Genomic DNA, 12,272 nt, shown 5'->3' with positions numbered 1-12,272 from the left:
TTGCTGAATAATAAAATCCTCCCTTGCTGCATTGGTTTTCCCACATTGGGTTTTTCCGGGGACATTAGTCCAAAATAACTGTGTTAATGTGTGCATATGTTTGTTTTTGTATTACGGTGTGATATTTGCAGCAATATTTATTTTAAATGTTTGCTGAAGTAATTTCATGAATAACTTATGATGAAATAAGTAGAAAAAGTAAATCAGTTGCTGCAGTGATAGAATTTTCATAGAATAGTTGACAGAGATGTATTCCTTCTTCACCTGAGAGGACGAGTTTAGCAGCTATAGAAACTGCCATTTCCCCACACATTAATTGAGTCGCAGAGGAAAGAAGTTCGAAGTATTTAATACCCAAGTTGTGGTTCTGAAGCATATGTTGAGTAGCGGAATAGTCCATTGTTTCCATACTTAAGATCAAGATCTTTAGCCATTGATGCCTATACCAACGAATTTATGAGGCCGCATTTCTGGTCATGATGTCTGCTTGGGAAGCCGCATTATTAAAAGGAGGCCGAGGCTATTACTTCCAGCCTATGTTGCCAGGAAACGTGGGTTCGGGGACGGGGACGGGGACGGGGACGACATTTTTGGAAACAGGGTGCGTGGGTTCGTCGGGTAATATAATAATATTAAATTTTAATAATTAAATTTTATAAATTATAAATTTATAATTAATAATATATATGAAATTTGAATTTGTATATTTTTTCAACTTTAAACAAGAAAACTTTAATGATAATCATTTAAACATGCACATCATTGAACATTCAACATTGACATTGAAATTTCAAAATTTATCACCAAAAAACTGTTCATTGTTTACATATTAACATGAATCATGATATGGGACAGATTTTGTCACACACAGTTGACTGAGATACACTAGCCAAGTTTCCTACATACTCAGGAGTACGCTCAAAAATCCTAAAGTATTCTGAGTTCTCAAAGACTCAACATTTTAAACTTTATTTTATTGGGCTGCCTTGTGTGTTTGGTCGGACAGCAGTGAAATATATGCTGCCAGCAGCCATAATTTATACTTTAATGTAGCCACAAGCCTAAAAAAAACCACAGAATTTATATGTTAATGTAATGATTCAATTTTTCAAAAATTAAAATATATATACTATGAACTGTTTTACTTTTTCCTGAACAAATTCTGAACCATTTAATTGGATTTTGTTGATCCATGGTGAAATTACATTGCAAGGGCAAGCAACACCATTGTTAGAGGGTAGATAATGAACTGGCTTGAATGTTGTGTAGATGATTGAGTTGAAATACATTCTCACTGAACGGTTTATATTGTAAAGAATAGCACAGAGCTATATTCAGTGTATGAATGCATTTATGTAATGCCATTCATTAATGCAAAAAATGATGAAGATTTTCTGCGCTTTATTAATCTAATTGCAACTATTTCAGGTTAAAAGAACTGAAACGTATACTTCTCATATTATAGTATATAGTATAAAAAATTAAAAATTTAACAAGTCTGGGTTGAGTAGAGGTAAGTTTGTGGCATTGTCATCTCTGTTTAGGGCTTTGGTTGGGTACAGGAGTCTGCATAGGGAGGCCAAGGTCTGTTCCTTAGTGAACAGTGAGCTGTTTTGTGTAAACAGTGGCATGAATCAAGCCCTACAGCTCAGCGTTTGACAACAACAAGGAGGAGGGACTATGCCGCAGCTGTAGGAGGCAAATTGAGTGTATAAAAGTGGACTGACAGTTGTGGCTCATGTTGCAGACAGTCCAAAACAGCAAGAAATTGTGACATTCATTCCGGCAAGCCTTTAAAAGAACCCAAAGAACCCAAAGAACCCAACCCGAAGAACCCGAAGAACCTAAGAACCCAAGAACCCGAAGAACCCAAGAACCCAAGAACCCGAAGAACCCAAGAACCCAAGAACCCAAGAACCCGAAGAACCCAAGAACCCAAGAACCCAAGAACCCATTAAAGGAAAAGAACCCAATTTTTTTTTTGAAGAACCCGGTTCTTCTGGGAAGAACCTGTACCCGAATCCGGTACTTGGGTGCGGGAACCCGGGACGGGTTCGAGAACCCCACCCCTGGGTGCCGGAACCCATGCAACATAGCTTCCAGCCATTGTTATCAAATCGAGCAACGTGTGTGCAAGATACGTTGAGCATAGGTGGAGCCTGTTTCGCCTTTTTGTGGAACGTAAGCCTTCAAGACATTCTGCCACGAATTCATTAAAAAGTTATGAATCAGGGAGCGAGTCACATTAGGGCCCAATTCTTGTGCTTTAGCAAATGAATTTGTTAAGTTAAATCGAGGTGTATTGTCAGTGGTTCAATAAAGGCCGAAATATTGTAAATTTCGACGCCCAGGCCGAGTGCTTTCATTCAGTAAGAAGGCCGCCTTCATTCTACTCAGATTTGGGTGCAAACACTACACTAGAAGGCCGAGTTGGAGGGTTTTCTTGGCTGGTTCGAACCAGAGATCGTAACTTTCATTATCATGCGTGTATCAGTCCCTAAGGTACCCATTTTTGGGCTGTGTTGGAGTCTTTGAGAGCTGATATGTTCAATGATAAAGAAGGGTAGACGTTGGAGCCTTCAAATGATGATCCTGTAGCTTGATTTGGCCAAACGAAGCCTCAGGAATTAATTCCTGGGTTTGAACCTGAACTCTGGAAGTTGATATCTCCCAACAAATCAATTATTGTTCCAAGATCTACTCGCTGGAGTGATTACCAGGTGAATTTTATATTCATATTCCACGAAAGAAAAAATCTATTTATATTGGTGCTATTTCCATATTGTTCTGTACTAGTTGTATACTCATCTCTGAGCCTGATATAAGTAGCATGAGTTTCTTTTGAAATTTGTTCAGTGCATGTTGAATGTTGTATAAGCCATTCTGGAAACAAATTAGGGAGATTCACTCACAGCATGCATGTCAGCTCATTATTTGTGGAAAACCTCCTAAATAATGTATCAATTACTCCCAAAAATTCATTGAAATAATAGTGGCATTGTGCAAAGTGATTTTCTTCTTTGCTGGTTGTGCGTGTTACACTGTGGGAAATTGACTATGCTGGTGGTGGAATTTTCATCTTCAACCATCACAATTATCACTGTTCACTTTGCTGATGAACTGGAGTTGAATTATGGGTTGTTGCGCATGGGACTGTCAATAGTCATAGTAGTGGTGTTGTGCATAGCACCAGTGTACTATGTAGCGGTGACAAAACATTTGTGGGTTTACAATGTTTGTTGCAGAGCTGAGCTTGTAAACGTGCCTTGTGTTGGTACAAAACCATTGTAATGCTGAGTATCAATATCAGTAACTGAAGTTGAGTGTCTATGAGTCATGAGTTGCAAAGAGCATTTGTCATAGAGTCATTATATGTGACTGTTCATGATGCATTGACGAGTTGAGTTGTTTGTTTCACTGGGTTTTTATGCCATGTGATAAGGTCTATATATTGAGTCAGCTGGTCACTATTGTGTACTTCTGTTGTGCTATCAAGGTCTTGTAGAAGTCAACTTGATATTCTTGTCATCATTTGACTAAAACATGGATGAAACCTTCATCAATTCTCTTAATAAACTAGCAACAACAATCAATAGAACCTTTTCCAAATACTTACTTTGCTACAACAAGAGCAGCCACAAAAAGAGCATGAGTTGGGATACAAAATCTATGCATTTGGGACAGATTTGAGATTCACGGGGTTTCAATAAAAGCCCTTCTCAAGTTGGAGGAACTTGCTTCGCTCCTCTCCAAGGTGGATTTGTTAGATGAAAAAAACTTGATTTGGGCTCTAAAATGAGCCATGCTTGCCTTAGTACAACACAAGTATTTGGAGCACCCTTATATAGGAGTCAAACTTCTAGTTGCCTCTTGTCTCAGTAGTATCATGATGCTGACCGCACCTATACCTCCTTACAGTGATGACATTATGAGGAGAGTCTTTAGACTGATAGTGGAGACCTTTCAGGATTTGGATAATAGTGAGGGCCCTACCTTTGGGAAGAGGCTAGAGATTCTAGAAGTCATGGCCTTGGTTAGATCTTATGACCTCATGTTTGAGCTGGAGTGTGACGACTTGATCCTGCAGATGTTCCAATGCTTCTTCAACATTAGGAAACATCATCCTGACATAGTCATAACACACATGCAGTCCATTTTGTCCTCATGTATGGGAGGCCATGATGCCATTTGCAGGAGGTTGTAGTCTAAATTGTTGGCCATTTGGAGGAGAGAACAATTGGTCTCACCTACTGCTTATGAACTAGTCGAAAGGTTGGTTAAGCAGAACATTGGTCTGTTAAGGAGACGATTGACCTATGAGGAGTTGTGTGGGATTGGTGGTGACCAACCATGAAACAAGAATGAATTGAGGAGGAAGGTCTTTGCTTCATTTGCAAGGAACCTTGGGGACTTGATCAGTCATGCTTGAGTACCATTGACGGGATGATGGGGGTAGAGTAGGAGGAGATTCATTCCGACTTTCAGGATGAAGATTCTTCTTTGGATGAGTCCATGGGGTCATACGAGGATGCCTGGGGAGCATGAGTAGTGATGTGGAGTTGTTGACAACAGGGCAGATTTATATTCTGGTGTGTATGGTGAGCAATTAGTGGATCATATGGGAGACATTCAGGGTGATGAGTCACCAGTGACGATTCAGCATGAGCAGCATATGGTGGAGCATGAGTCAGCTGAGGAGGATGATATGCATAGTATGCATGATGAGCCTTTTGTGGAGAGCCAGTTGGAGGTTCATGTTGAGCCCATGATAGAGGAGGATGAGCAACCATCTTTTGGACCAACCATTGATGAGGAGCAGACAGATGCACAGACAACCAACAGGTTTGTAGTACTAATAGACACTTGTTGTTAGGGGGTGTTGAAGTCTGTCAGGATAGTTTTGCAAGAGATTAGTAAACCAGAGGAGCATGGAGTTTCTGAACAGATGAGAGAGGATCTTCTGGAGATGGTGGTGCATCAATCTTTAGGTCTACCCATTGATGAGGTGTAGATAGGTGTAGTGGCAGCCAACAAAGCTACATTGTTTTCAAGTAGCAGCTCTCTCTAGGAGTACATAGAGAAGGCATGTAACATAGTTTGGCCACTTGTACCCATTGTAGGGAGAGTGATAGGGTTTTCTTGGTGGATATTGTCGATTGAACAGACAAAGCAACATGAGTTGAGTGTGGACCAGCATCGGCATAACAAAGTTGTTCCTTACACCGATGTCCATGCATTAGATTGGTGGGAGATCATGAATTGGTATCCTATTGATGCAATATCCTTCTTATTGAGGGGCATAGTACAACAGGAGCCCTTAGATGAGAGGGTTACTGCATGCTTCATTGGGCAGTGGGATGTGGATCGACAGTTCAACAATATTCCAGTAGCACTAACCCAACATTAGTAGAGTGAGGTTGACCTCAGCGTATGCCAGAGGTTGGATTGGAGAGAGGTGATGAGTTGGTATTCTACTGGTGGAGTAACATCTACTGTCAGAGACAAAGCACAACTCGAGCCATGGGGGATGGACGAGGATGATTGGTTATGGTGGTTTTGGGATCTAGGTGGATCCATGGATGGCAAATTGAGTCAGTGGTTTGTTTGGGATTTGGGTGTTAAGGGATCCATTCATGTTTGGATTGCATGGAGGCATGATGTGGTCCAGTGGTTCGTATGGGATCTTGGTATCAGTTTACAGATGCTTGTACAATGGAATGGTATGGATTGCTTGAGGGCAAGCAATCTTGGGGCGGGAGGATTTGTCATGTCCCCATATTTATTTTCCTCTATAGTACAACTAGGATGGGTTTCCAGGGTATGTGATGGCTAGGCTGCAGGAGCAGGATTACATCTTAAGGGGTTCCAGAGGAGTTTTTATGGGATCCGATGGCATTCGCATGGCATATTCCATCATTCGAACGACTCGCCTTTTGTTCCGTTACATTCCGACAACTTTCAAAAAACGGTTTTATAACTGGACCCGACTTAATTAATTACGCATGGTGTGGCATTCCGGGAGAATCATTTGATTGAACACCTCGGAACCGAAACGAGAAGATCTACAAGATGGGGTGTTGAGAAGTGACTTTCAATGGTTGGAGAGAGTATGGTGGGTGATTTATCATATTCCCAGATTAAAAGTGACTTTAATTAGTCACTTAATTAATTAAAAGTAAAAAAGGGAAAATGAGTAATTTGGGAAAAAGTCTAAAAGTGACTTAAGTCAATTATAATTAAAATGCCACTTAGATGGAGTCAAGAGGGACCTTCTAAAATAATAATAAAATAATAAAACAAGATGCTTCTAGAGGCTTGGAGATCTATCTACTGGATCTTTAAATTGAGGAAGAGATCATTTGGGACATCCTTGAGTTGTGATATTTTCTTGGTGGAGAGGTTTGGAGAACCAGGAGTTCCCAACTTCAGTTATAGCCCCAAGACGGAAACCCTCGGGTGATTCAGTGAGAGTGGGCAAGAATCCATTTCTCTCCTTGGTGAATTCATCCAGAATTCACTGGTTGCAGCTTATTGATTTTCAGTGTATTTTGGAGGCCAGTTGTGGCATTGTTGTAGATCTTTTGAGGCCATTCTCTCAACCATTTTTCCAATATTATATGTACTCTTTCATTTAATAAAATAAGGTTGAGTTCTTCTGCATATTTGTCTTGTTTATTCTTCAGTTGCAGAATATATTTCCAGTTTGCTGTTGATTTTGTGGTTCAAAATTGTGATCATGGTTTATTTGAATTGACGGCTAATTTTTTTGAAGCAATATCTAGCAAATTTATAATTTGGGACATTACATTATGTCATCATCAAACTCTTTGGCATTTTATTTTTTTACAGTCTCCATGCTGCGTTTTACCATGCTGTCAAAATAGCCCAAACACAACTTACAATAAAGTCATCATGCATTTACATAGGCTACATTACATGAAAATACCATGGGTTACCAAAACCTGAAGTTCATAAACTGCCAATGGTAAAACTGTTGATGACCATATCAAATTGACTCTGTGACTGAGTCAACTTTACCCAAACTACCCAAACACATACATCATAAGAGCTCTTTCCTTTTGTGCAGCAGAGGTAGGGCTCTGTTAAAACTTCACAATTTATGCATATAATTTCCAAAGTCCTCAATTTCATAATTTTATCTGAATGGCCATTTATGTGTTTTTTTGGTCAGGAACTAAGGGATATTGGAGTGCAAACTACATGGGGAAAACCGGCTGAAATTGGAAAAATATTTGAATCAACCATGTTTGATGCAGTGTTGGATAACAATGGCAAAGACTTGGACACTGTCAAGTACGCTCTTTTTCACATTAATGATTGATTTGAAGAATTCCATTTCCATTTTGTCAACTGCATTTATGTGATGTGCATGTACTCAAAAAGAAAATACAGCCTGCCCATAAGCTTTCTTTTGCTAATTTAAGAACTGATCGTGCTATACTGAGTTGAATTGTGTCGTTAATCCTTTGACTAAACTGCCACTAGAGCACATGAAATTGTCTTAAGAGAATATTGATAAAACCAGCATTACTACCTGATACAAGATAATTCACATAATAAATTTCACATTAAATGACATATTTAATAAGTTTAAAGTCAGCTTTAATATGAAGAAATGAATAAATATTTTTATGAGAGAATAAAAAATTAAGGTTTAAGAAAGATAAATAAATATTAACAAGGGCATTTATCCCATAGTAGGCTGCTGCTGTACAATATAATAAATGTAAGTCATCCTAACACATATGGTGTAGGCTGATCCGGTGCCTTACTGTAACCTTTGCTATGAAGGAAATAAACCAATATTTATACCTAGGAAGACGCTCTATTTTCTCATATATTTATTCACATTTTCATAATTGTTGCTTACTTCTTTTTATTCATTATAAGAAAGATCCAAAAAGTGTGAGAAATTTTAACCTTTAACTTTGAACGCGCCGGGCATTTGTATATGACGTCAGATGATTGTCATATGACACACGATTTTGGCGTCATTTGAATAGATATACCCATTGGCATATAAACAGATTTTGATTCTAGTTTCTCTGATACAAAATATTACATTCGGCATCTTATTGAGCTACTTTTCATTTCTATACTTGTGAAATAGAGTAATTATACACAGTTGCTTTCATTATTCATTATTCTATTGTTTCCATGAGCAATAGCCTTGGCCTTAGGATTAGTGGCCATAAGCTTGCACTGGTTTCTCCTATATTTGTTCGGAATATTGGAAATTTTCGTGCATAATTTGGCAGTGGTTCAGAGATTTCAAATTGGAAATTCAAAAGTTAAAAGTATCTAAAGGAAAATATGGGCGGCAAAGATCAAAGCGACAGCTTTGTGTTGCCAACCTAAAGCTTCGAGGGATTGGATAAAAGTGTCAAAGATACAAATTTGGCAGTTGAATCCAATGTCAAAAGTTGAGAACCCACATTAGAAGTTTCTGGACTTGCAAGGCAAGGTTTCTGCTATGGAGGTTAATAATGGCAGATGTGCAAGAAGAGAAACTCACGAAGCTATCAGGATGCAAAGATTTAGTCAGAAGGTTGCACTGCAGAAGTATGGATTGGAAAAATGAGGACCAGAAAGGGTCTATTGTGGAAATAGTTAAATGCGGCTTATGTTGCACGGGGACCTGTTCCCGCCTTTAAAACCAATGCTCCCAACAATCTGGCATATCTGGGACTTTGGTACTCTCAGAAACTTCGTGGGCCGAGCGGGTACTCCGCCGGGGAATCGGGAACTTTCCAGCCGTACCGGCTCCGTTACCTGCCAAATTAGGGGATTTTTCAGCCTTTTTTAGGGACTTCCAAGCCGTCCCTATGCTAAACACTTTACGGCTGGGAAAAGAATAATGATTACTTCTCATTTGAATAATGATTTGGCACATATTGGCATATCTAGGTTTGACTTATTTTAATTCTAATGGTGTTCTTATTTAGAGATGTATTTGCTACAATGGATTATGTGCAGCGTGGCTAAAGGCTTGGAAAGACTGCTAAGCATAATGAAAATCTCTATCAAAAGAGCAAGGCCACGTGGATGGAATGAGCAGATTTGCCCACCATGTATGAGCCGCTGATGTGATGCTAGTGAAGCGACTGTTTCCAAAGATAATTTTGGGCTTGAGAAAATAGAGTTTCAACAAGTTGCAAAATCATATTAAAAATGGTGTTATTTCACCTCAGGTTCTGAGTCTTGTAAAGGGACCAGAATGGCTTGCCACTGCAAAGACATTGCAACATTTTTCCACCAGAAAGACTGTAAGTAAAAGTGATCATATAAAAAGTGTAAGAATAAAGAAGATGCCAAGACAACAGATGGATGAAATTAAGACATTCAATTTGGTCCAAGAGGCCAGAAAAGAATTAAGGATAGCATCTGGCCATGAACAACAGATGACATCAAATAGATGGAAGATGTGGGAGGACCCGACAAAGAAATTTTATGGTACTGGAAATGGAAAACGTTGCTGTACTTGGGATAAGGATTGGGAGATTGAATTCTGGAAAGACAGTTGCAATAAAAATAAAACAACTCAAAAAATAGTGAAATTTGAATCTTTTTGCAGTAAACTAGTTCTGTTTCACCATTTATGCTTTTTGTGAATTCTAAATAGTCGAATGTGTTGAAACTTCTTGAGTGTGAAAGTGTGAAGAAGTCCAAGTCAAACTTGGAGCGTAACAAATCCTGGGATTCTTGGAAGTGGAACCAAAAAAGTTGGAAGAAGAATCGAAGACTTATCAAGAACACATTGAAGAATTGTTTTGTTGATGTGTATTGGAATCATGAACACTGGAGAATACCTACTGAAAACTCTGCTATGAATGAAAGTCCTAGAGATCAAGTATAAATTTGTAAGCCCTGTGTGGCATCAAGAGCCGTAGAGAGATAGAAGTCAGAGAGATTGAAAGGACCTTAGAGCCATACAAAGTTGAGAGGGACCGTAGGAGTAGGGATCTAACAACAGCAAATTGCAAAACTACTTGCTATTTTATTCCATTGTATTTTGTATTACTGTTGCTTCTGTTTTGTAATATAAGTTCCTATTTTGAAGCCACAAAAGCTATTGTTTGCTTTAGTTTATCTCATGCTTATTAAGTGTCTGGGAATTTGTATTTATTGGCATCAGAGATGAAAATGAGGAGTTTCAAATTTGACATGGTATCAGAGCTCATTTATATCTTGTTTGGACCCATTAAAAATTTCAATAGTGTGGAAATGCTAATGGGAATGATTGTGGGAGACTGAACATTTGAAGTTCAGATCCCATGGCAAAGCCCCAAAAAACTGAGGTGGTAGATTTCTTGATTAGTGTTTAGAGCCACTATTATGGATTGGGAGATAGTAGATCTGAGCCATTATAGAGAGAGTTTTGAAAGGGGGAGTTGGAAGAAGGACATTCACATCTAGAATTCAAATTCCAAAGATGAAATAGACACAGACTTGTGCAGTCCAGAAGACAAGATCTGAAGATTATTGATAAGCAAGAATCTGTTGAAGTTGGTGGGAGGTCAAGAACAATCTCCCTTGGACAAGGTGGAGGGAGAACTTTGAATTCAGAAATGAAGATGCAATATCTATGCTGGGAATTCAGTCCCAACCCACATTATCCTTCAGAGCTGAGATGCCGATTGTGCCCAAAAGATTTGGGACACTTTGAACTTTGAAGAACCTATATGAAAGTTGAAACCCTGAATGAGACAAATATTGTATTGGAGGAATTGATTTTATGGATTGTGGATGTTTGAAGGTGAGAAAGTCATAGTGTAATGCTCCCTTGAGTAGCAGTATTTTGTATTTTTATTATTAAAATTTTTAAAATTGTTGGCTAAGGTAGGTGGGACTAGTGTTGATAATATTGGCAACATTTCGTGAAAAATCGCGATATTTGCGATTTTTTTTCTGGGAAAAGAAATATCATTGAGAAAATATATTTTCAAAATATTGGCAACATATCACTGAAATATCGCACGTTGATCTTAAATATTGCTGGGCGCGTAGGGCCGCGGCTACAAAAGCGATTTTGGTGGTTTTATCTTGTCATTTTGCTTTGTTGGTCTCAGAGAAGGAAGAGGGAGAGCTTTGTGGTGGTTTTCAAGGAGGGATTGAGGATCAAACAACCATTATCATCACCAACCAATTTTTTTTGTGGATCAAAGATTCAAGATCAGTGAGACAAACTTCATTTCTTCCATTAACATGTATGTTCTTAAAAACCCCTATGTTAATGATTTTTTTCATAGATTTAAGCTTATGCTTGCTTGCCTCTTTGCCTACCAACATTTTGCTTCTTTGTTTTTTGTCATTTGTTATGATTTTCATGCCCATGAACCAATGCAAGGGTTTTCTCCATATTTGGACAACAAGCTTCATTTTTTTAAACTTTCTTATGCACCCTCTTATTGCCATTTTTCATTGCAAATAATGTAGTAAAAAATTGATTTTTTAAAATGAGGTGGCTGTTATTTTTTGTGTAATGGGGGTTTAATGCCAATTTTTTGTCTTTTTGGTGCCCTAGGTTTGAATTTTGAGTCTTGACGCTGTCCATTAATCCACTGCAAATATGCCATTGCCCTTGGACTCATTTTGGCAGTATGGGGAACCTGGTGGTGGGACAATATGGGCGTATCTCAAATGCAAATTGTGTGGGGACACGATGACAAGAGGGGTTACGCGATTGGAATACCATTTGGCTAGACTCCCTGGACATGATGTTGGGCTTTGTAAGGAGTCTAGTGCGGACCTTATAATAGTTGCATTTGAAACAATTGAGGAAAAAGACAGAAAGAAAGAAGAGACAACTATGAACAAGGCTGAACGTGCAGGCAAATCTTCAGGGATCCGAATATTTGCTTCTGATATTGATCTTGAGGGTAGTAGGAGGGGATCCACAACGTCACCTACTAATGTTACACTTGGAGTGGGAGGTCATCATTTTTTGTTCCACGAACCGGATGTGGAGCACAACCTTCCATAAAGTTAGTTGTTAAAAAAAAGGAGAAGTAAGAGGCAGACAGAGTTATGGGGAGGTGTCTTTTATGGAGTGACTTACTTCTCAGCATCACTAAAAACAATCCATTTTGGCAGCCAATGTGTGATGCTATTGCTATTGTGGGCCCATGGTACAAAAGTGCTACATATGAGGAGTTGTTGGGGCCAATCCTTCAAGCAGAAAAGCAAGACATTAACTCTAGATTGGTGGAGTTGAAGTAGACATGGGAGGTGTCTGGATGCACAGTGATGTC

The 12,272-nt window shown here is 38.8% G+C and overlaps 1 protein-coding gene across 1 annotated transcript in view; it reads left to right on the top strand.

The window, feature by feature from the left end:
- Window positions 1-12,272, top strand: part of LOC149239517 (chloroplast stem-loop binding protein of 41 kDa a, chloroplastic-like) — a 94,920-nt gene that overhangs the window by 33,510 nt on the left and 49,138 nt on the right. The window contains exon 2 of the mRNA XM_089369883.1: window positions 7,193-7,314. Within this exon, the coding sequence (XP_089226009.1) occupies window positions 7,193-7,314 (122 nt within the window). The remainder of the gene's footprint in view (window positions 1-7,192; window positions 7,315-12,272) is intronic.

This window comes from Pinus tabuliformis, chromosome 8 (genome assembly GCF_031772625.1).
Source record: "Pinus tabuliformis cultivar Carrire ecotype Pingquan chromosome 8, CPIR1, whole genome shotgun sequence".
Taxonomy (NCBI): Eukaryota; Viridiplantae; Streptophyta; class Pinopsida; order Pinales; family Pinaceae; genus Pinus; species Pinus tabuliformis.
The sequence above is the reverse complement of the archived record's forward strand: the minus strand, read 5'-3'. Positions and strand labels throughout refer to the sequence as shown.